This window comes from Periplaneta americana, chromosome 1 (genome assembly GCF_040183065.1).
Source record: "Periplaneta americana isolate PAMFEO1 chromosome 1, P.americana_PAMFEO1_priV1, whole genome shotgun sequence".
NCBI lineage: Eukaryota > Metazoa > Arthropoda > Insecta > Blattodea > Blattidae > Periplaneta > Periplaneta americana.
Genome location: NC_091117.1, coordinates 122,464,520 through 122,487,887, shown reverse-complemented (window position 1 = coordinate 122,487,887; position 23,368 = coordinate 122,464,520). Strand labels below are relative to the sequence as shown.

The following is a 23,368-nucleotide window of genomic DNA, read 5'->3' as shown; positions in this document are numbered from 1 at the left end:
TACATTATATAAAAAGTGCGTTGATAACGGATGTACTCCGATAAGAAAGTTTTTAATTTGTTGTGGGGGCTCTTGAATCTCAGAAGCAACAACTTTTACAACAGCGCAACATAATCTGCTTGGCTCATTACTCATTTTTTTTGCGTTGCATTTATTGCATACATAGTCTATTTTATGTATTTTAACACGATTCGATTGAGCATAGTTAAAATCTGAATTATAAAATAATGGATTTCTAAGCTAACGTACTATTACTGCATACTAAATCAATACACTCTCGTTGTTCGTTAATTCTCTGAGATTAAAATGAGTGTGTACATAAATATTATTTTAAGAAGTACAGAAAACGAATGTACAAAAAAGCCTATCAAATTTTCTGTGCATAGAAGCAACTTAAATCTTACCTGTCCTCGATTTACTAGTTACTGTAATAACATTATAGCAGTATGTCCATCTAGAGAAACTACACTTTCCAATGGTGAAATAATAATTAATTATACAAATCGGTTAATTTAGCTTCCGATATTACTTCATACAAACACAGAAACATTGTCTGTAGGCTAAGTTTAATAGCTTTCGATTGTTGCTGTCCAAGGCCCCTTTTTCGATTGTTGTTGTCCAAGGCCCCTTATAGACGAAGTCATTTGTTCTTAATTCATTGCACCGTCTTAGATGGCGTTATTTTAATTTTAAAACTCATTTATCTCATTAAATATCAGTCCTATCAAAATTTTGTAAAGAATAAAACTTATCGGAAATCATTTTTAAAGAAACTTTTGTTATGTAACATTTTTCACAAAAATCAATAATAAGCGAGATATTTCGATTTATTTAATTCAGGCCCCCTTATAACTCCCCTTTTAAATAAAGTATTTTGAATGCCATATAGCCTAAAATCTAAGTTACAACGAACTTAATTTATATTCCAATTTTCATATAAATCGGTTCAGCCATTATCGCGTGAAAAGGTAACAAACATACAGACAGACATACAAACAAAATTTTCAAAAATGCGATTTTCGATTACGGGGTGGTTAATTATATATGTTAGGACCAATTATTTTTGGAAAATCGAAAATTACCAGAAAAATTTCGGCTACAGATTTCTTATTAGTATAGATTCCAATTTTCCTAAAATTACGATAAATATGTAGGCCTAATTATTATAAAAAGATATGCAGTAGTTATTTCAATATTTTAGAATTATCACAAATATCTAAGTCAAACTATGTGTAGCATTTATTCCGATATTCTAGAGTTACCATAAAATTCATCAAGTCTACATCTACCTATTAAAGTCAATATTAATTTAAAGTTTTTTATCGATAATAACACGTATTATAATATGTCAAAATATGTGTAGTAGGTCTACTTATATTCTACTATTTATTATCATAAATACTTAATCAAGTCTAAGCCCACCTACTAAAGTCAATAAACAAAATAAAACGTGTGATATGATGCCAAAATATGTGTAATGCTTATTCCAATTTCCCTAAAATTACCACAAATATTTCATCGTAAAAATATAAGTTATTTCAATAATCTAGAATTACCACAAATATTCAATCAAGTCTAGTAAAAACGTGTGATATGATGCCAAAATAATGCGTAATGCTTATTCCAATTTCCCTAAAATTACCACAAATATTTAATCGTAAAAATATAAGTTATTTCAATAATCTAGAATTACCACAAATATTCAATCAAGTCTAGTACAGTCTAATAAATAATGTACGGTTTCTTTGTCGTTTCCCGTATTTCTAACAAATTGAACGCTTTTTTCAAAATATTCACAACTTCATTCTCAATATTACGGAATGATTAACTCGAGGAAGTCCACCGCTATGAAGTAATGGTCAGCGCGTCTAACTGTGAAACGAGCGGGCCTGGTTTCGAATCCTGGTTGGGACAAGTTACCTGGTTGGGGGTTTTTCCTCAACCAAAAGAAGCAAAATTGCTAGGTAACTTTGGATGTTGGACTTCGGACTCATCTCGCCATCATTAATTCACATATCATCCATACCATAGCACGGGTTCACTTCACGGTGCAGCATGCTGTACTTGCACAAGAGCGCGGCCGTTCGGCTACTCACTCATTCACAGAATAGGAGTGGTACGCACAACAAGCCTCAGGCTGCAGTGCACGTCTTGGGGTCCCTCCTACGTACAAGAGAGAAAAAAAAAACTCAACAAAGTACGATTAACTATTGTCGATCTCTTAGGTTTATTGTCTTCATTATAAGGTTGGTTAGAAATGACCTATTATAATGACGGAAGTATTACAATAATCGCTTCAAGAAAGATGATTAACAGAAAATTAAAACTACAACAAAAGGTGGTTTGTTTGGAAAAATAGTGATATTTAAAGAATGTATATGCCGCGAGATACCTACTGCAGGAATGCGAAACAGAAGTTTCCTAATCGATATTATGTCGCCAAAATGACGTCTCAGATGCCTGGACATTACTAATACAATTATAATAACAACGTGGCAAAAGTAACAATGACCATGACAAAGTAATAATGATGATGATCAAAGGGAAGGATCGCTGAAATTTAATTAATGATACTGATTATACAAATGCTAAAACATAGCTTAACATAGCATGCGTAACATGAATCTAACAAAATTATTAATTTACATAGCTATCTCTACAGAAAAGAAAAAAACAAGATTTCAATTACAAATGACATAACCTTAGAAATATATACCCTACACACGTTAGTGAAATTTAAATAACAATGTCCTGTGAATTCGACTTTTTTTTTGGTAAGATGAGGCGAGACCGAGGATTCGCCATGAAAAAAAACCTGACTGGGGAGAACCAAACAAAAATAAATAAATAAATAAACAAATAAATAAAATAAATTAATTAATTAATTAAATAAAACCAACCAGGTAATCAGCCCAAGCGGGAATCAAACCCACGCCCAATCGCAGCTCCGGATCAGCATGAATGTGATACATGTGAATATTACAGTAAGTACTTTTTAATTTTAACTAACTGCTCTTTCTTCTGAGCACCAAATTATATTATTTCGATATGTTAGCGTAAAAAAAAGACTCGATAGGCGTATTTTATGCTCTAATTTCTCATTACACAAAGTACAGTACAACTCTGATTATCCGTCACCATATTAACCGGTTCAAGGTTTTTTTTTTTTTTTTTTTTTTTTTTTTTTTTTTTTTTTTTTTTTTTTTTTGCTAGGGAGATACATGAAGTACTGTATAACTTTTATACATAATATAACAAAAATGTATGTCAAAACTTTAGGGACACATTCCTCACATGTAGATGATGAAATTATGTTATATGAACATGGGTCTGCGGAAACACTTTATTTCTTTGTTAGAGAGCAAGCTAGTTAGTGTGGAATGCCATCATAGCTATCGTGTAACAACTCCACACCAGAACATTCTGATTACATGTAAATGCTCTTATTTATCTCTGGTTAGAATGTAATTACACATGGGTGAAGTTGGAGTTGGGATGATGTACTGTACATTCTCTTTCTGTGTGTTTCCAAGAGTTCTGGTGTTCATTGTTCTGTTCTGGGGTGTAACGTGCACGATAGCTATGATGACATTCCACAAAACACCAATAGGGCTTGAGCATCATACAGTGTAAGCACGATGTAAGAAAGGAGTTCTAACAAGGAAATCAAGCATTCATGGACCCATGCTCATATAAAATATTTCATCCACTATGTGAGAGGGATGTTTCCCTAAAGTCTCGACATATAATTTTATTACACTCTGTATAAAATGTTTTCACGGGTATCAAAATAAATCGTGTTGTGCTAAGTATTATAATAAGATTAACTATTTCAATTAAATACTATGAAATGTATAAAAATGTAATTCATTAATGAAAATCATTCTACCTCTGCCACACAAAAATTTTACGTGTTACACAGTTTTTATTATAATTTTCGTAATCAGTAAGAATCGCCCTAATTTGTTCAAGTGGCAGACAAAAAGTTTAAATTTGTTAACTAATGTGAACTTTGACGATCATGCTTCATCCTTATAATCAACATAATCAGTATTCCCATTTTATTTTCATTTTCTGTAATTTGTCATGTTACAGCAAATTTCTTTTAAACGAGAAAGACAATATTAATGACGGTATTGGAGATCCAGATTGGCGCCTCACCATCTGTTTGTTGGTTGCTTGGGCAACCATTTTCTTGGTCATTGTCCGAGGTGTAAAAGGTTCAGGCAAGGCAGCTTACTTCCTGGCACTCTTCCCTTATGTAGTGATGATCACCCTTCTTATTCGAGGAGCTACCCTGCCAGGTGCAACCGATGGAATTCTTTACTTCATTAGGCCTCAGTGGGAACAGCTTCTAACTCCGAAAGTAAGTACTTAAATTTTATATTTCAGAGGAAGTTACACTAATACATAAACGTTCAATAACAATAACCGAAAAAATATCGGAATGTTAGTATGGCTACGATTGTGTATTTGTGTTCATGTAATTCTTTTTTTCTAAAAAGTTCAATAACAATAATGGTTAGAATATCGGAATGCTATTAGAGGCTTATGATTGCTAATGTGTTTTAGTGTGCATGTATAAAATAATTTTTTCTAGACTTGTACATATTTTATTTATACTCGCAAGGTAAACAAAACATTAAAAATAATTACTTCATTTTAATGTTATATACAGTTATGTGAAGCATTCTATTCTGAATATATGAGTACCGGTAGGCTACCTACCAATTGTGCATTATTAATTAAGTCAGTTTAAGATATATTTGACTGTTAAATGGATGCTGGTATTAAACAATGCAACATGGCTTGTTTCTTACTTGCTTCGCAATTGATTACAATCAGTGCTGTCATGGAGGCCATACGGGGCCATATATCATACGGGAACCTACAATTTTTTAATTAATCGTATGGGAAAAAGAAAATTTTGTCTTTATGGAGCCATACGGCATATGGGTGCCTAAGTTTCGTACGTGGAGATCTGTACAGATCTTAGATCATCTCTTGCTGTTCCTAATGTATTTTGTTTGATGTTCATAAACAAAAATTGTCCACCTCTGTAGCAAAGGCGAAACTGTGGAGGGGTATGGGGGGGGGCACTGTCCCCCCTAAACTTGTCTGAACTCTTTTTTTTTTTCTATTAACGTTGGAAAATATTAAATTCAAAAGATCTATTTTGCTTTTGTTTATGATTAAGTTTCTGTGCTTAAATTTATGAATTAATGTCTTCAGATCTGAGCTATAATATTTATACATCTTGATTACACAACTTTTAACACCGTATCACTTCGGAATATAATATTTATTTTAAATTTCTGAATGAGGAATGGAAGCACTGTAATGTTTCTTTTGTAACAGCCTGTACTCATGTGTTAGAAGTCTGCAGATGGTCAGACTGCTGCTTGGGAGGTATGAATAACATAATGCACAACAATGCAGAAAAAAGTGATCCCTGTATAATGTGTAAACTTAAAGACGAGATTAAATAAAATAATTTATTAGAGTTTACATTTCATATAATATCTTCAGGAAGGTAAGCTTCATATAAAAAAATTTATGTTGGCACTGTTACGTAGTTTTATTGATGAATGCATATGTTTCTGTATGAGAGAGAAAAAGAGGGAGATTGTTTTAAGTTATGCCCTATTAGCCTATAATTTGTAGTTGACCTACAGTTCAAGCCCTATACAACTTGGTCCGAAACATAGCGGATATGGATGCAACACTATAAGAAACATGCCCCCACTCAAAATACCTTTATTAAATGATCATATTCCGATATATTGTACCACGATCAAGATATAACAGGGAGGATAAATGGTTCTCTCTCCGCCAATGCTCTGCAGCACTGGAATCCAGATTTATATAAAATAATAGTTGAAAAACAATAAGTGCTGCAAATACACACTCCAAGATTCATCGGGACAAGTGTGCATCTATGGTGATGCTACATGGTGTATTCTTTAAATCAAACTTGTTGTACAATTAAAATGTAAAGCAAAACAATTTCTTTACTTATTTTTTAATATTAAAAAAATCATTAAATGACAGTCGGAGAGATGGAGGGAGGAGAATAAAACATATTTCAAGGGAGAAAACAAGGGGTGGGGGATATGGCCAAGAAAAAAATTACCATGACAGCACTGATTACAATAATATTATCATTACAATCAGTGATTTTGTATTATGCTTATTTCCACTTTCTTTTAACTTACTCCGAGGTAATTTGTCAAATCTAAACTAATAGTATGAAACAATAAAATTATTTCAAATATAAGCGTATGTAACTTTATCAAAGCAATGTTGAGTCAATTTAAATCAAATTTCGATTTCTCATCACATAATGTAAAGAAATGAATACTGTATCTTAAAATTACTCCAAAAAATAGGAGATAATGCAAGAATAGTTTCAAGTATATTAAACTTCGAATGTTTAATTATTATTATATATATACATCTTGATTACACAACTTTTAACACTATATCACTTCGGAATGTGTATTATATGTCTTTCTCGTGTTAAATTTTATCCAACCTGGTTAACACGAGAAAGACACATTCTGAAGTATATTAATTATACTATCTAAAAGAAGTAACTTCATTACTTAAATTTAAAAATTCTTTACGTGCATTATTATTTTAACATTATTTTCATAGTATAGATGAGTTCTTTGAAATTTGTTATATGTAATTATTGTCACTTAATTGTGGAAGTCTTTTCTCTAATAAAAACTGTACCGGTATTCCTAAAACTCTGGGCACACACATCATCTAGTTCTCTAGGAAAGTTGATACATTATGAAAATAAAACAATGGATAATTAATGTCATCAGATTTAAAAAAGCAATAAATATTAATTTTGAAAATGAAAAAAAACATGTATGGATACATAAATAATACATTTAATATGCAGACTAGGATTTTATTATTGTATTGCTATTTGGGCATGTAGACCTATTTCATTACCTATATTTCGTTGTTGAATTATTGAGTCTCTTAATTCAATATTTTCAGACATAATTAAAATTAAAATATATATATATATATATATATATATATATATATATATATATATATATATATATATATATATATATATATATGTTTATTCAATGCAGTGGCACTTGACTAGAGTCACTGGCCGTACAATGGCGATAGAAACTAAAATGAAAGAAAACGAAATAAAGTGAACAATGTGCAAGTGAAACTATGAAGGAGAGGATGTCAACACTGCTAAATTCTTCCTCTGGCCTCCCAGTACCTATCCACAAAGCTGACAGATGAAAGTGCTGGACAAGTCTTGATGTGGTTTGAGTCCATGGTGTCGGAACATCCACAGAGCATGCAGTGGGAGCTGGATAATAGATAATACACCCAGGTGGTGCAGGTGATTAGCCAGACAGTCATGATCTACTGTAGTGTGGAACGTCGCAACAATTTTTATATATATTTAAATTTAGAATTTTATCAAGACTTTGTAATTTTATATAACGTAATTCTAACCAAATTTACAGTAATCTTTATTATTTATTTTCCAATGGCTAGAACTGACAATCAAGTCATTTTCTCTCTAGCTTCCAGTACAAGCTAACAAGGTCCTCAGTCTGTTGTGCAGTTAGGTTTAAGGCTGAGCAGAACAGAAGGTGTTGTTTGTCCATGATTTGGTCAGGGTTGTTTGTTGTTTCACAAAACATCTGTTGGAGTGATATATGCCTATCCTGTGTAGATGGTGAGTCAGACAGTCATGTCCTAACATCAAATTAAATTTTGCTACAGCTTCCTTGCGGCCTTTATATTTTACTTCCGTTGATAGTTCATCAATTTTTTCTCAGGACTTCCCTTTGGCAGCTGTAATATTTTCTTGCGTGTTTTCCATTTGAAATGCTTTCTTGATTTCTTCAATCTTCCTACAGAGGTTTGATTTGGAGTGGATTATTGTTTGGATTTTAGTGCCTTTTTTTGGCAAGTTGATCTGTCATTTCATTGCCAAATAGTCCAACATGTGAAGGTATCCACTGGAAAGCTATTGACTTATTTTGATGTCCTAGGTGCTTTAAGAGTTTACAGCATTCCAAGATAGTTTCATTTTCTGGTGTTTGATTGAAAGTTATTGCCTGGTTTGCAGCTTCTGAGTCTGCTAAGATCACGGCTTTTATGAACATTTTCAAACGGAATAGAATGTTTTTAGTATAGGATTATGTCTCGTGACCAGAATATTCTACGAAATGGAAATATAAAAATTGGAGATTTACTGGTATCTTTCGAATAAGTGGAAAAATTCAAATATCTTGGAGCAACAGTAACAAATAAATGACACTCAGGAGGAAATTAAACACAGAATAAATATGGGAAATGCCTGTTATTATTCGGTTAAGAAGCTTTTGTCATCTAGTCTCCTGTCAAAAAATCTGAAAGTTAGAATTTATAAAACATTTATATTACCGGTTGTTCTGTATGGTTGTGAAACTTGGACTCTCACTTTGAGAGAGGAACAGAGACTAAGGATGTTTGAGAATAAGGTTCTTAGAAAAACATTTGGGCCTAAAAGGGATGAAGTTGCAGGAGAATGGAGAAAGTTACACAACACAGAACTGCATGCATTGTATTCTTTACTCGACATAATTAGGAACATTAAATCCAAACGTTTGATATGGGCAGGACATGTAGCACGTATGGGCGAATCCAGAAATGCATATAAAGTGTTAGTTGGGAGACCAGAGGGGAAAAGACCTTTGGGGAGGCCGAGACGTAGATGGGAGGATAATATTAAATTGGATTTGTGGTAGGTGGCATATGTTGATAGAGAGTGGATTAATCTTGCACAGGATAGGGACCGATGGCGGGCTTATATGAGGGCGGCAATGAACCTGCCGATTCCTTAAAAGCCATTTGTAAGTAAGTAAACAGAAAGTTCTTAAGTGCCACTTCTATAGCTTTTACTTCTACATCAAAGGCTGCACCTACTGTAACATAATGTATAAACAAGACTGAGTAGTAAATGCCAGATCCTGCATTTTCGCTTTATTTTGGAGCCATCTGTGATGATTCTTAGCCACTCTGGTTCTGGGAACTTCTTATTTATTTCTTCCAATGTTAGTTGTTTGGTTGCTAAATGGAGTTGTGTCATTTTTCTTTATTATTTCTTTTATTGAGAGGTTAGCATTATACAGCTGGTAGTCTAGTGGGTTCTGCATTTGAGGTTTTCTTCAGTTTTGGCTTTCAAGTTGTGTCTTGAAAAAGATGATCAATTTTATAGAAGAATGTTGGTTGTGTGCTAATTTCTGTGGTGCCGTAATTTTTGGTTGAAGTCCTATTGTTAAAGCAGCTAATTTTGTGCGCATAATGCAAGATTTCTTTTCTATCTCTTTCTGAATTGAGAGGTTGCCTGTGTACATTCTCATAGCTTTAGTGTTAGTTGTTTTGACTGCTCCTGTAATTTTATTAATCTGAGCATTCTATTCTGGATTGTTTCTAGTTTATTCATTGTAGCGTGTTGAGCTGTTACCATTGATTCCACTTCATAAGTTATTATTGGTTTCAGATATATTTTATGTGTTTTGTTTAGAGTGTCCAATGAACTTCCCCATTTCTTCCCAGCTAATCTCTTCAGTATGTGTGAATTTTTGTTTACTTTTGCTTCAGTTTTGTGATATGTTGTTCCCAGTTTAATTTATTAAACAGTAATATATTTACTTATAAATGTCAAGTTCGTTAACATTTTATAACTACATGATTTAGATAAAATTAAATTTATAAATGCTGACAAACTATTGCTTTTAACACTAATATACCAGTAATAGTACACAATAGGAATTAACATTTTGTGGAAACGTGATATTATTTTAATTATCGTCACGTATTTCGGTTGCAACTTTAAAATCTTATACTAACTACTTTAAAATAGAAAGCAAATCAGTGTCAGTATCTTGAAATGTTAAAATATTAATTTAACCACAACAAAGTGGGCACACACATTTATACGGTAGGCCTAATACAGAAATACGTTACAGAGTTCATAAAAAGTCATTGCTCATTGTAATACAAGTCACTCTACATAAAAACTTTTCCTTTCTTTCTTTTTTCTCTCTTTGTCGATTTAACCTCCCTCTTTTCCATCTCATATGTCATTCCGAATAGGGCAGAGAGAATTACTGAATCACACAATAGACATCTCACAAATGCGGGCTTCCCTGGTCGTGTGATTATCATGGCACAGGGCCTTAACAGAGACATCACAGGACAGTCACAAGACAACAGACAGACATCCAGTCCCGTGGACAGAAAATAGATTTCTTCCATTACCCATGCCGGAATTCGAATCTTTGACTTCTTGGTCAGGAAGCACTCGCACTAACACATAGTCACAACAGCGGACAGTATAAGAACTGTGGATATACTTATCTATTTTATTTATCCATTCATTCATTTATTTAGCTATTTATTTATTATAATACTATTGATCAGTAATATTACTGATATAGGATAATCAGTATACTGGTATAACCAGTTGCAGCAATTAATGTATAAAGTTTATACAAATTACACTTTTCATTGAACTATTGTCACAGTCATAATGTAAGTTTTAAAAATTACTATTCCATTTTAATAATAATTCTGTTTGTTGACGCAGTTTCACCTGCTAGTCCTTGCATATAAATTTCTATAATCAGCAGCGGAGACTCGTACACAAATCAGGGGTGTGTCACTACACATTTAGCATACAGTTCAACAGTTCATTCTGAATCGGTTTAGATGTCCCTTTAACCGTCTTCTTTATTAAACACTAGCTAAAAAACACATGGGGTTGCTCGGATTTTTCTTTTTGCTTCTGACCTAAGGAGATTTCGGCAACTCAACTATAGAAAACCAAAACGAATTATTGTCTTTACTAAGTTTTCCTCGTCCCTAAAGATGAATCTTTACATAGCGTCACTTACACGAATTAATGACCTTAGCCAAAATGCTTGCCAAGATTAACACAATTTAAAACAGCTGAAGAACAGGCACCAAAAAGAAAAGATGTCATGCGCCTGACTGTTTTTGTTTTTAATTAGCTTTGACTTGTAGTTCAGCTAAACAAAAACATCTCCTCCGTCCCTTTAGATCTGGTTAACATAAACGCAATGTTCTACATTTATCTAAGCTATTCTGACACAAATTTAATGTGATTTCCTGTCTATGTGTGCTTTCACTTGACATTTAAAGACAGTTGACGATAAATAGGGAATTCTCTTGTTCCCAGTCTGAACCCCTTGGGGTATCATGGTGAGTTAAAATTTACCTCTTTATCAGTCATTAAAAGAATCAATATGTAAATATAAAATATATATAATAGGATTGGAGAATTTTGTACCCTTTGTCCGCTTTATGCCTGCTTATTTCATACCCGGTTTCTTAAATATGATTTGAAAAATGAGGTCATACAAATACTCGTACATAATACTGTATATTAATTATGTCATTTTTATTTTATGTACAGAATACAGTGTAATCTCGCAATAAATTATTTTTGGACTTGCAGAATAATATTTTGAGAGAAGCGTATTTTAAAAATTAACAGATTGTTCCTTCCAATAGGCTTAACATACATACTACTGTACATTCACGACATGATAATACAGAGATGGATGGATGGATGGATGGATAGATACATAGATGGGATAGATACATACGGTAGATGGGATAGATACATACGGTAGATGGGATAGATACATAGACAGACAGACAGACAGATTTATTCGTTCCATAATATTCTTACATTTGCTTTATAGCATAGAATAAAGAACATGTCCAATTCTTACGTTTAAATATAAATGCAATACATACTTACTTACTGGCTTTTAAGGAACCCGGAGATTCATTGCCGCCCTCACATAAGCCCGCCATTGGTCCCTATCCTGAGCAAGATTAATCCAGTCTCTATCATCATATCCCACCTCCCTCAAATCCATTTTAATATTATCTTCCCATCTACGTCTCGGCCTCCCCAAAGGTCTTTTCCCCTCTGGCCTCCCAACTAACACTCTATATGCATTTCTGGATTCGTCCATACGTGCTACATGCTCTGTCCATCTCAAACGTCTGGATTTAATGTTCCTAATTATGTCAGGTGAAGGATATAATAAATGCAATACATATAAAATGCCAATATGAAATATGTACAGAATTAATACCTTAATAACAATAATATTTTATACAATGTAATATGTTTACCATTTAATAGTATTAAATATTTACACAGTACTGTGAAATGTCAAGAATTCATCTACAGAATAGAAAGTGTGAGATTTTAAGTAATTTTTTAGTTTTACCTTATATAATGCAGGGTTTTGGCTATGATTCTTAATGGTCCACACCTGTGGAGTAACGGTCAGCGCGTCTAGCTGCGAAACCAGGTGGCCCGGGTTCGAATCCCGGTCGGGGCAAGTTACCTGGTTGAGGTTTTTTCGGGGGTTTTCCCTCAACCCAATACGAGCAAATGCTGGGTAACTTTCGGTGTTGGACCCCGGACTCATTTCACCGTCATTATCACCTTCATATCATTCAGACGCTAAATAACCTGAGATGTTGATACAGCGTCGTAAAATAACCCAATAAAATAAAAAAAAAATTATTCTTAATGTCTTCAGAAAGACTATTGAACATTTTTATCGCCATGTAACGTACTCCCCTTTGATAGCATGATAAATTTGATGATGGCGTATGAAAATCATTCTTTCTGCGGGTATTTATACTATGTATGGCTGAATTAGTTGGAAAATTTTCTTTATTACATAAGATGAAATTTATTATAGAGTATAATTATGTATTGATTTGTTAAGGTTAGAATCTCTAATTAAAAAAAAAATAATAATCTACATGATTCTCTAGCCTTTGTTCAACTATTATTCTAATGGTTCTTTTTTGTAATAAGAATATATTTTTACTATTTGCAGAACTTCCCCAAAATATTATTCCGTAGGACATAATGGAATGAAAGCAGGCAAAATATATTGTCTTTAAGATACTGCTGTTTAGAAATTAACAACAATATTTTGAAAAACATATATTTTATAATTAAAACACTGTTATTTTCAGTTAGATTATGTTCGTACATTTACATAGCCCTAATTGTATGGTAACTTTGTTTGAGACAGCATAAATAAAATACTACGGATATATTATTTATGTAGTAAAACCTCCTTTATGTCGGGTTAAAATAAAATAACGTATTTAAAATAATGTAAATAAATTATCAAAATAATAAAAAGAACCAGATGACCTCAAGTTCGAACCCGGGTTCCCCTACACCAAAGTCTTCGACTATACCACTACATTACAGAGAGCTCTTAATTGAAGTGGTCGAATTTATTTTCATGTTGGTGACTATTATGTTTGATTTTGAATTCTTAAATATTAAACAAAAATGTGATTTAAGCCATATTATATTGCATATTCATGCCACATGATACATTCAATCATGAGATCATCTCTCATTTACATAATTTTAATTTAATGTTATTTTATTTAATATTTTAGTAGCAATATGACCGCATTTACAATGGAGGAAGAGTTATAACTAGGGGGCGGATGTTGATGAAAAGTCATCTTATTTTTCACATTAGGACGATGCCTATTAATATAGAAGTCCTTTCTATGTTAATATCAACGTAAAAAATAATTTCTTATATTGCATTTTTTGACGTTTTTGAACTAATAGGTCATTTTTATATTTTTTCGGCATTTTTTTTATCATTTTTAATACTTTGAAGAACTTTTAGATCATTTGGAATGCATTTTACTTTCTTCTTTACCGATAGGTCTGTTAAACCATTTTCTAAGCAAATAAGTCAGTAATAATTACCTACTGAATAAGTGTATAACAGTGAAGTTTGAGTTTTATACTTTGGAACTGACTTTAAAGTCCATCCCTTATTCCACTGAAGGCTTCACTTCACACAACGGAAGTAATATAAAATGGAAATTCTCAACACACAACTCAATTTCAGAACACACATACTCTTTGATTCTACACTATACCACACGAACACACCCTCACAGGAAACAAAACAAGAGGCGCCAAGACCAACAACGACCAGTTCTGAGGATGACCCGTAAACAGGTCGAAACATGTCAACGAGGCACATTAGAGTTTAACACAAGAAAGTCTTATCATCAGGGAACGGATTTATATGGACTAAAAATATATGAAATATGTAAATATATATGTAGTTATTTTTACCAAAATATGGAATTAAATATGGATTTTTACCAAAATATGGAATTAAATATGGACTTAAAATTATAAAAAAATGACTATGTACGTTAAATATTGGTACATTTTAATCAAACTAAACAAAAAATATAATGGACGTACCTTATCTTCCAATGTAGTTTCAACAAAACACAATTTTTATTGTCTGTTACCATAACAATAGGTTACAAACATTTCTTTCAAGTGCTGAAAAGTGAATCTTCTTCTATTGTCTCTGAGGATAGATTTATACTGACTAAAAGAGCGTTCGACGTCACAAGAAGTAACTGGTACATAATTCAATTTCACAATGTCTGCTGGGGATAAGTCCAAGTTAATCTTCACTGTTGATTCACCACTCATTACAGCAACAACCTTTTGTAGTTCTTCATATCCAGGGTTTTTTGAAAGTACAGTGTCCACCTTAGCTCTTACTGCATCTGCAACTTTACCTCTACCACGATTCAGTTGTTCCACAGTACTATTTATAATTTCAAAACTTTCAGATAGTGAAAGGTGCCTATTTTGGAGACTTTTGAGCGTTTTTATGATGCATGAAAATGTATGCTGAATGTGAGCTAAGTCATTCTTCACACTTATGTCACAGGTAACTGTTTTCGCAGTATCAATTGAGACTGCATCTTCAGAGTCCAATGCAAGGAGAACATTGTTAATAGAGTCTATATGTTCGGCATAATATTCAACTGCTTCTAGCCATGTACCCCATCTAGTTAAAATTGGCTTTGGTGGCAATGGAATTTCAGGGTACATTTCTTTCAACACGTTAACTCTACTGGGAGCTTTGAGAAATACTTTTTTCACTGATGAAATCAACAAATCTACTTTAGGGAAATTGTCTCTGACCACTTCTGCCACACGATGAAATGCATGCGCCACACAAGTAAAATGAGTCAATTTAGGATATACAACAGATAATGCTTGTCCAGCTTTGACCATATAAGGGGCAGCATCGCTAATAAAGAATAACACATTATCGTACATAATACCCTTTGGCCACAGGATACCCATAGCTTCGTTGAACAGTTTAACTATAGTTTTGTTATTGCACTTTTCTAGAACATCACAATGTAAAAGAATTCGTTCAGAATATTGTTCACTTAACAAACCGATAACTACATTACCAACAAGTCTACCTTCTTTGTCGGGAGTCTCATCAATGGAAACCCAAATTGAACTATCTTTAATTTCATCTCTTATCTTCTGTATTGTCTCATCGTAGATGGATGGAGCATACGTCTTCCTAAGTGTTGACTCATCCGGGATTGTATGTTGAGTATATTTTTCAAGGAATTCCCTGAAGACCTTATTCTTTAGTTTGTAGAGAGGAATATCAGCAGAGATGAGAGAACGGCACAGGTCGATGTTAAACTCAGATCTTACATTCGATGTTGTTGGTTGTGTTAAAAACAATTGTCTCTGCTTGGAATTTAGTTGTTTGTTGGCCTGATGTTTACTAGTTGTAATGTGTTGTTGCACCAGGAACTTTTGTGTAGATGATACTGCACACTGACACAAATTACAAAATAATATTTTATTGTCAGTTGATAAACCATCTTCTTTAAATTCTGAAATGTAACTTGTTAGTTTTGATTTTAAATTGACTGAATGACGTACTTTTGGCATATTTACCGTCTTTATAGTATGATTTACAAAACTGAACCTATGTGTACTCTGACTGGCATTTAACTGTTGAGCTGCACAACTGAAGTCTGTTAAAAATTTTAAATTAAATTAATACAGTTTTGTAACTTACTTTCCCATTGTTGATAGGACTGCTAATTTTCAAATAACTCTGATGTTAAAGGGATTACTGAACATGTGTTTAAATCTCTATTGTTGAAATGTATTTTTAAAAGTTAATGGAATTTTGTTTTGTTTTATTGTTAAACCTAATATAATATGGACTGTTTTATATGAAATATGGAAAATATATGGAAATTAACGAAAATATGTACTAAACTCTAAAATATGGAAAAATATGGAAAATAAAAGTAGGATTTTTCAACCCTACACATTGTGAAACATAAAGATAATGCAAAATATAAATTATATTAGCTTTATAAGTAAATATGTATTTACATATAAATCCTTTCCCTGCTTATCATACATATCCCGAAGTGATACAGTGTTAAAAGTTGTGTAATCAAGATGTAAAATATAAAATGCTTGACAACAGCTTAGTTTAAGTGAGGGCTTTGACCACTACTGTGGTTTTGTCGGAACGAGGGTGTCTTTAGAATTTATGTTTGGAAGGGAGGAAACTTTCACCATGTCCTGGAAGATCTCATAACAAAAGTGAAGCGCAGGAGAAGACAGAGAATGAAGGCACTGACGTGGACCACTCCTGATTGAAACACATTGTAAACCCTCATTAAAATCTATAGTTTTTCCTTTAAACTTTCATTTTGTTGCATGTTCTTTTCCTTTATCTTAATTAAATTCCAGGAAGTTGCCTCCTCTCTCCGAGATTTGCAGGGCAGTCATTGAAACAAGGTGACTAATTATTAAGAAGTTGTGGTGCGATTACGGTGAATATTATTTAAACGTCATTTTCTTTGAATTTCATGTCATTTTTCCATTAGTTTAAGGATATTTTAATGATCATTTTAAGTAGATTTTTAGTCAACAATATCCGCCCCCTAGTTATAACAAAAGATGCTCGTCACCGCATTTCTGATTCGTGATTGGATGACGTCCAACTTATATTATACATGTATGCTTGATCGTATTTCTTTCTCATTTATATTGTTTTCAATAATTTAACGTCCATCTGTCCAATTTTAATGTAGCCTATGTTCTTCTCCTGGTTATGAAGGTTAAATGTGCAAACTTTATAAAATATCAGTCAAAGCGTGTAGATTTGTATAGAGTACATGCATGCACACGCATACACACATAGGCCTACATAACCACGTTCAATATTATAATATACCGTGTCGAAAGCATTAGATCGTCGTAAAAAAATACGCTTATCAATATTAAGTAACTATTAAATCAGTACAAAGTACCATAATCCCAATTTGGCGCTGTACGGAAGCGTGTCCAAAAAAACAATTATTCTAGAAAGTAGACTATAAAACTATCCTTTTCTACCGGATGAATATGTGTTACTTTTTCATCATGATGTGCACGTAATAATGTTGCAATATCCACTATAGCAATGGCCTTGATATAAAAAGCGTGATTGATATGTGTAATATTTTCACTATATTCTTCATTGTAAACATGTTAAGATGCACGAAATCTTTCACTCCCATTGTATTACATTAATCATTGTTATGAAAAGAAGAAATATAAAACAAAAAAAGAAAAAAGCATTTTAACCTCAAGATTATAAATCCATTAACATTATTAACATAGGCAATAGTACCTTTCTATTAAACTTTCTGGTGTAGCTTTGGCTTTTTTCGTTGAGTTACATCTCAAATAGATTTCCTATTTCTCTTCTAATTTTTAGAATTAAAGACTTTCAATAAATGTCCACAAAATTCATGTTGATTCAAAGCAACCATAACGAATACATGGATAAATACTAGCACAATCAAGAGCCATTTACATCTAAGAAGCCAGAGCCTTGGGTTGGTGACATTTTAAATACCTGTCAAGCGGAGGACTACTTGTGTTAATGTCTATTTTCAATGTAAATGAATTTTATAACATAAGTGTGTGTCAATGAAATTATGTTAGCGGTCGTACCAAACATTAATTGTTGGTAAAGAGCGTATTCCGAATCTCACCGGTGAGCAATCCGATGGCATCACGGTGTTCCGAATTCCACCGATAACGTCATTGATGCTCCACCGGTGTCACACCGGTGCCATCAACTTGCAGAGGTGGTGGCAGTCTCCATCAGCCGCCATCAGTGAATCTGATTGGTTCTTGTATAGGGCGGGAATTAGCTGACGAATAACATCGTGCACTGTTGTGTCATGGCAGTGTGTTCTGCTTTAGTTCTGCTGTATTGTTCGTAATGAGCACAACGTAAAAACAATATGTTAATGGCTTATGAGCGAACATGTCAACGGACCCATTATTACTACCAGTTCAAGAAATAAATTGTTTATGCTATCTTTTCTTTGAACGAGATGCCAGTACGAAAATTTCGCAAAATTTTGCTAGCGTAGCACAGATAACAACTTGTACAGTCGCCATGACAGCCATCGATCCTTCCAGCAGTTTTGTTCCTTATTTCGCTGCAACGTGACGTCATTGATGCCACCGGACCGGTGAGATTCGGAATACGCTGAAATTGAAAGGTACGATGGAAATGTATGATGTCATTGATGACGTCACAAGGTAGTTGTAATACTTATGTACCGCCATGTTTTTTTTTTTTTTTCATATTCACAATGGTTAGATATTATAGTGTTAATGCAATTAAATTAAGTACCGGTATATATAATATTTAGTACCTTTCTATTAAACTTTCTGGTGTAGCTTTGGCTTTTTTCGTCGAGTTACATCTCAAATAGATTTCCTATTTCTCTTCTAAATTTTTAGAATTAAAGACTTTCAATAAATGTCCACAAAATTCATGTTGATTCAAAGCAACCATAACGAATACATGGATAAATACTAGCACAATCAAGAGCCATTTACATCTAGGAAGCCGGAGCCTTGGGTTGGTGACATTGTAAATACCTGTCAAGTGGAGGCCTACTTTTGTTAATGTCTATTTTCAATGTAAATGAATTTTATAACATAAATGTGTGTCAATGAAATTATGTTAGCGGTCGTACCAAACATTAATTTTTGGTAAATTTAAAGATACAGTACGATGGAAATGTATGATTTAGTTATAATACTTATGTACCGCCATGTTTTTTTTTTTTTTTTTTTCATATTCACAATGGTTAGATATTATAGTGTTAATGCAATTGAATTAAGTACCTTATATATAATATTTAGTACTCACCATTCTGTTGTATTCATCATCTACTTCCACTATTCCTCGAGTACCGTAGTATAAGTTTTTAGACTTCTTTCCTGCTTGCCGTATCCTGGGTACACTTTGACGAGGTCTTGTAAGAAGGTCGATAAAATTTGGGATGGAGTGCAAAGTCTTTCAGTGTTTTGTGTATGTTCTGTACGATCGTCACTTTTCACTAATTCTATCGAGTGATTAACAGTCATTCCGTAAATTTTGATATGATTTCCACCCGTCTGTATATTATCTTATACCAGGTAGAATGAAATGTTTTATTAATGAAACCAGTGTATTTTTGTCTCTAGAATTAACCCTTAATATAAAACACTTTCTTGATGATCTTTCTATTCCCCTAAACAGCCAGATATGTAGAAGTTCGTTTCTTAATAGTCTACTCTTTTTGTATTTTGTTGTTACAATACGAGATTCATCTACTTCTACTATTTGCCCTGGTCCACCGATAGGAGTTGAATTATTTGTGTTATTACGTAACAAACTTCTCTACAAAAACCGAAATAATCGCATACAGTTGCTATGCTTAGGTTAATTTCGCTGCTAGTTATTTCTAAAGCCATTCCATGAAACCAACAATATATTAGAACTATGTTCTGTAAAATTGAAAATTTACAGTTTTCAAACGAAGTATTTTTTGTGATAGCAGTCTTTTTCTTACACTTACTGCACTGTAGTTCGAAAGGAAAATTTACTTTTGACGTTCGTTTGTGAGTTTTTACTGTCATTTGTTTTTCACAATGCACACAATTTTTTGGTTCTTCTGATGGAGGTAATTTAAATTGCCTATAAAACTGAACACTTCTTCCAACACTTTTTAGTGATGATATAATATGTATCCACGTTAAAATGTGTGGCATATTTTCTTCAGGTTGCACTGTTCTACTACTACCGATACTTTGTTCCATGCTCGAAGTGATCTCTGCACTGAATTAGTAGCCCACGAATTTATAATCTCTTAACCTATTTAAATATACGTATACCGCCACCTGTTGTTTTCTTTACAGACTATTATCACAGTCTAACATAGCCTATACAGTCACGAAGTTCAATACTTGGGGAATACGCATCCATAGATAGTTGCTAACCACTAGGATCGCTACTATCGCCTCATCACAGACAATGCGAAATAGTACCGGCACAGTCTATTGTTCATAGTACCCTCAACAATTCAAGCTTCGTGACTGTATATACTAAGACTGTGCTATTAATCATATAAATATTCGTGATATTTATACAGATATTTGATTTTGTCTTCTTAGCTTAATGGCTATGGCGTTGGACAAATAGTGACATGTAAAGGTTCTTGGATCGAATCCGAACGTCGGCAATTGGGAGTAAATAAATTGTAAAATTGTGATGTAATGTATGTGATATACAGAGTATTTCAAAAGTCAGTTCAAACATTAAACTGCTGTATATATATAATATTTGAGATAGGGGAAAAAACAAGAACATCACAGTGTTGGGCAAACAACGGGATTCACAAAACATTGGGAAGATGTCCGCCTTTCTCTTGTTCAACGTACACCATTCTGTCTGCGATACCATGTACAGCATTTTGCAGATGTCTTGGAATATTAGAAATTTCTTGCGAGATGGCATCTTTCAGTTGCAGTAGGGTTGTTGGGTATGTCAGGAAAACTCGTTCTTTAAGGTAACCCCACAACCAAAATTCGGCCGGATTGAAATCTGGAGATCGCGGAGGCCACATTGTTGGAAAGTGCCTACTGATGATACGATTGCCAAACATCTGCGTAATTAATTGTTTTATAGGGGTAAAGATGTGGAGTGGAGCGCCATCTTGCATGAAGATTGTTTTCCATATCATGATTCCTCAGTCTAGGGATGACGAAGTTCTGTAACATGCTGTAGTAGCGCTCCCCGTTTACTGTAACAGTCTGTATTATATTCCATTATTGTCCACACCTGTGGTGTAACAGCGCGTCTGGCCGGGAAAGCCAGTCGGCCCGGATTCGATTCCCAGTCGGGGCAAGATACCTGGTTGAGGTTTTTTCCGAGGTTTTCCCTCAACCCAATACGAGCAAATGCTGGGTAACTTTCGGTGCTAGACTCCTGACTCATTTCACCGGTATTATCACCTTCATCTCATTCAGACGCCAAATAACGTAAGATGTTCATAAAGCGTTGTAAAATAACCTACCAAAAATTAATGATGGAGTTAACACGCGTAAATGAGGTTCGTTTTCCGACCGAAGTCATCAGTAGGCACTTTCCAACAATGTGGCCTTCGCGATCTCCAGATTTCAATTCGGCCGACTTTTGGTTGTGGAGTTACCTTAAAGAATGAGTTTTCCTGGCACATCCAACAACCCTACTGCAACTGAAAGATGCCATCACGCAAGAAATTGGCAATATTCTAATACATTATCTGCAAAATGCTGTGCATGGTGTCGCAGACAGAATGCTGTTGTTGAACAAGAGAACAGCAGACATCTTTCCAATGTTTTGTAAACACCATTGTTTGTCCAACACTCTGATGTTTTTGTTTTTTTTCCTATCTCAAATATTATAATATTTATAGCAGTTTAATGTTTGAACTGAATTTTGTAATAACCCATATATAATTAAAGTGTAATTGTAAACATATAAGACATGTATAGAGGAAGAAAAGAAAAGAGAAGGTAGAAGTAAAGGTAAATATAGGAGAGAGAGGGAGAGAGAGAGAGGAAGGAGATAAGAAAATAATATTAATTGAATATTGATATTTGGGAATTAGTGACATCATCAATGACATCATACCTTTCCATCGTATCTTTAAATTTACCTAATTGTTTATGTATTATAAACTAAGTGCGTATTGGCGATAAAAACAAAACAGTATATGAAAATAAAATAGCTGCAGTCTTTGCCAATTTTTACGGTTAATGATGACAAATTGATTGCCAATTCTTCTAGATCAGGCCTGCAGAACCCATAAGTAGGGGAAATATGACATCAGCCTCACTCCACTTTTATTGGGGATGATCGACTTCTGCGTACAGTTGTTGACATTCTTTGCGTGTGGAAGGTCCAGTGCTGTCATGGAGGCCATATGGGACCATACATCACATGAGAACCAACAATTTTTTTAATTAATCGTATGGGGAAAAGAAAATTTTGTCTGTACAGAGCCATACGGCATATCGGTGCCAAAGTTTTGTACACAGTTATCTGTACAGATCTTAGATCATCTCTTGCTGTTCCTAATGTATTTTGTTTGATGTTCATAAACAAAAATTGTCCACCTCTGCAGCACTGGAATCAAGAATTATATAAAGTAATGATTGAAAGACAAGAAGTGCTGCAAATACACACTCCAAGATTCATCAAAACAAGTGTGCCTCTACGGTGGGGCTAATGGTGTATTCTTTAAATCAAGCTTGTTGTACAATTAAAATGTAAAGCTGAACAATTTCTTTTCTTCTACTGTAATATTAAAAAAAATCATTTAATGAGAGTCAGAGAGATAGAGAGAAGAGAGTAAATATATTTCAAGAGAGAAAACGAGGGGTGGGGATCTCATATTGAGCTAATATTTCAGTAGCCCACACAATGATATTTGACAATGACAATGCTATGTTGGCCACATCTAACACATACAACACGTTTTCCTTGACACTCTGGTGCTATTTCATTGCAACTCATTAGTAATGCTGAATGGAGAACTAGTCATAGCAATAAAAATCATTTTTCCACTTTAGGTGGACTAAATATATTAAAATCCTGCAATTTAAACGAGAAAAATACGGTAAATCAGATTTCATTCAACAAAATAATTAGTTTACCGATACTATATAGCTTACTACCTACTTCTTAACTGTACCTATGAGTGATCAGTGTACCAGTACCATTAGGTCTACTATACAGCTTACTACTTGTTAACTGTATGAGTGATCATCAGCTTTAAATGGAAAATAATAACAGTCTGATTGTTTTAATATTATTTTCTACAAACCACCGAAAAAAGTTTAAAATAAAATGCTTAAATCTACGGAAGATTTATCATACTAATTTTTTAACACATGTCATAATTATATTTGAATGCAGGTATGGTTCAGTGCTGTTACCCAGGCATTTTTTTCCCTTGGCATCTGTTTTGGAGGTCTCATCATGTACTCATCATACAACGATTTTCACCATAATGTATACAGGTAAGAGTAAGCAAACTTCAC

At 33.5% G+C, this 23,368-nt stretch overlaps 1 protein-coding gene across 1 annotated transcript in view; it reads left to right on the top strand.

The window, feature by feature from the left end:
• The window catches only part of LOC138700272 (sodium-dependent nutrient amino acid transporter 1-like), a 127,441-nt gene that overhangs the window by 89,110 nt on the left and 14,963 nt on the right, over positions 1-23,368 (top strand). The window contains exons 6-7 of the mRNA XM_069826778.1: positions 4,096-4,366; positions 23,244-23,347. Of these exons, the coding sequence (XP_069682879.1) occupies positions 4,096-4,366; positions 23,244-23,347 (375 nt within the window). The remainder of the gene's footprint in view (positions 1-4,095; positions 4,367-23,243; positions 23,348-23,368) is intronic.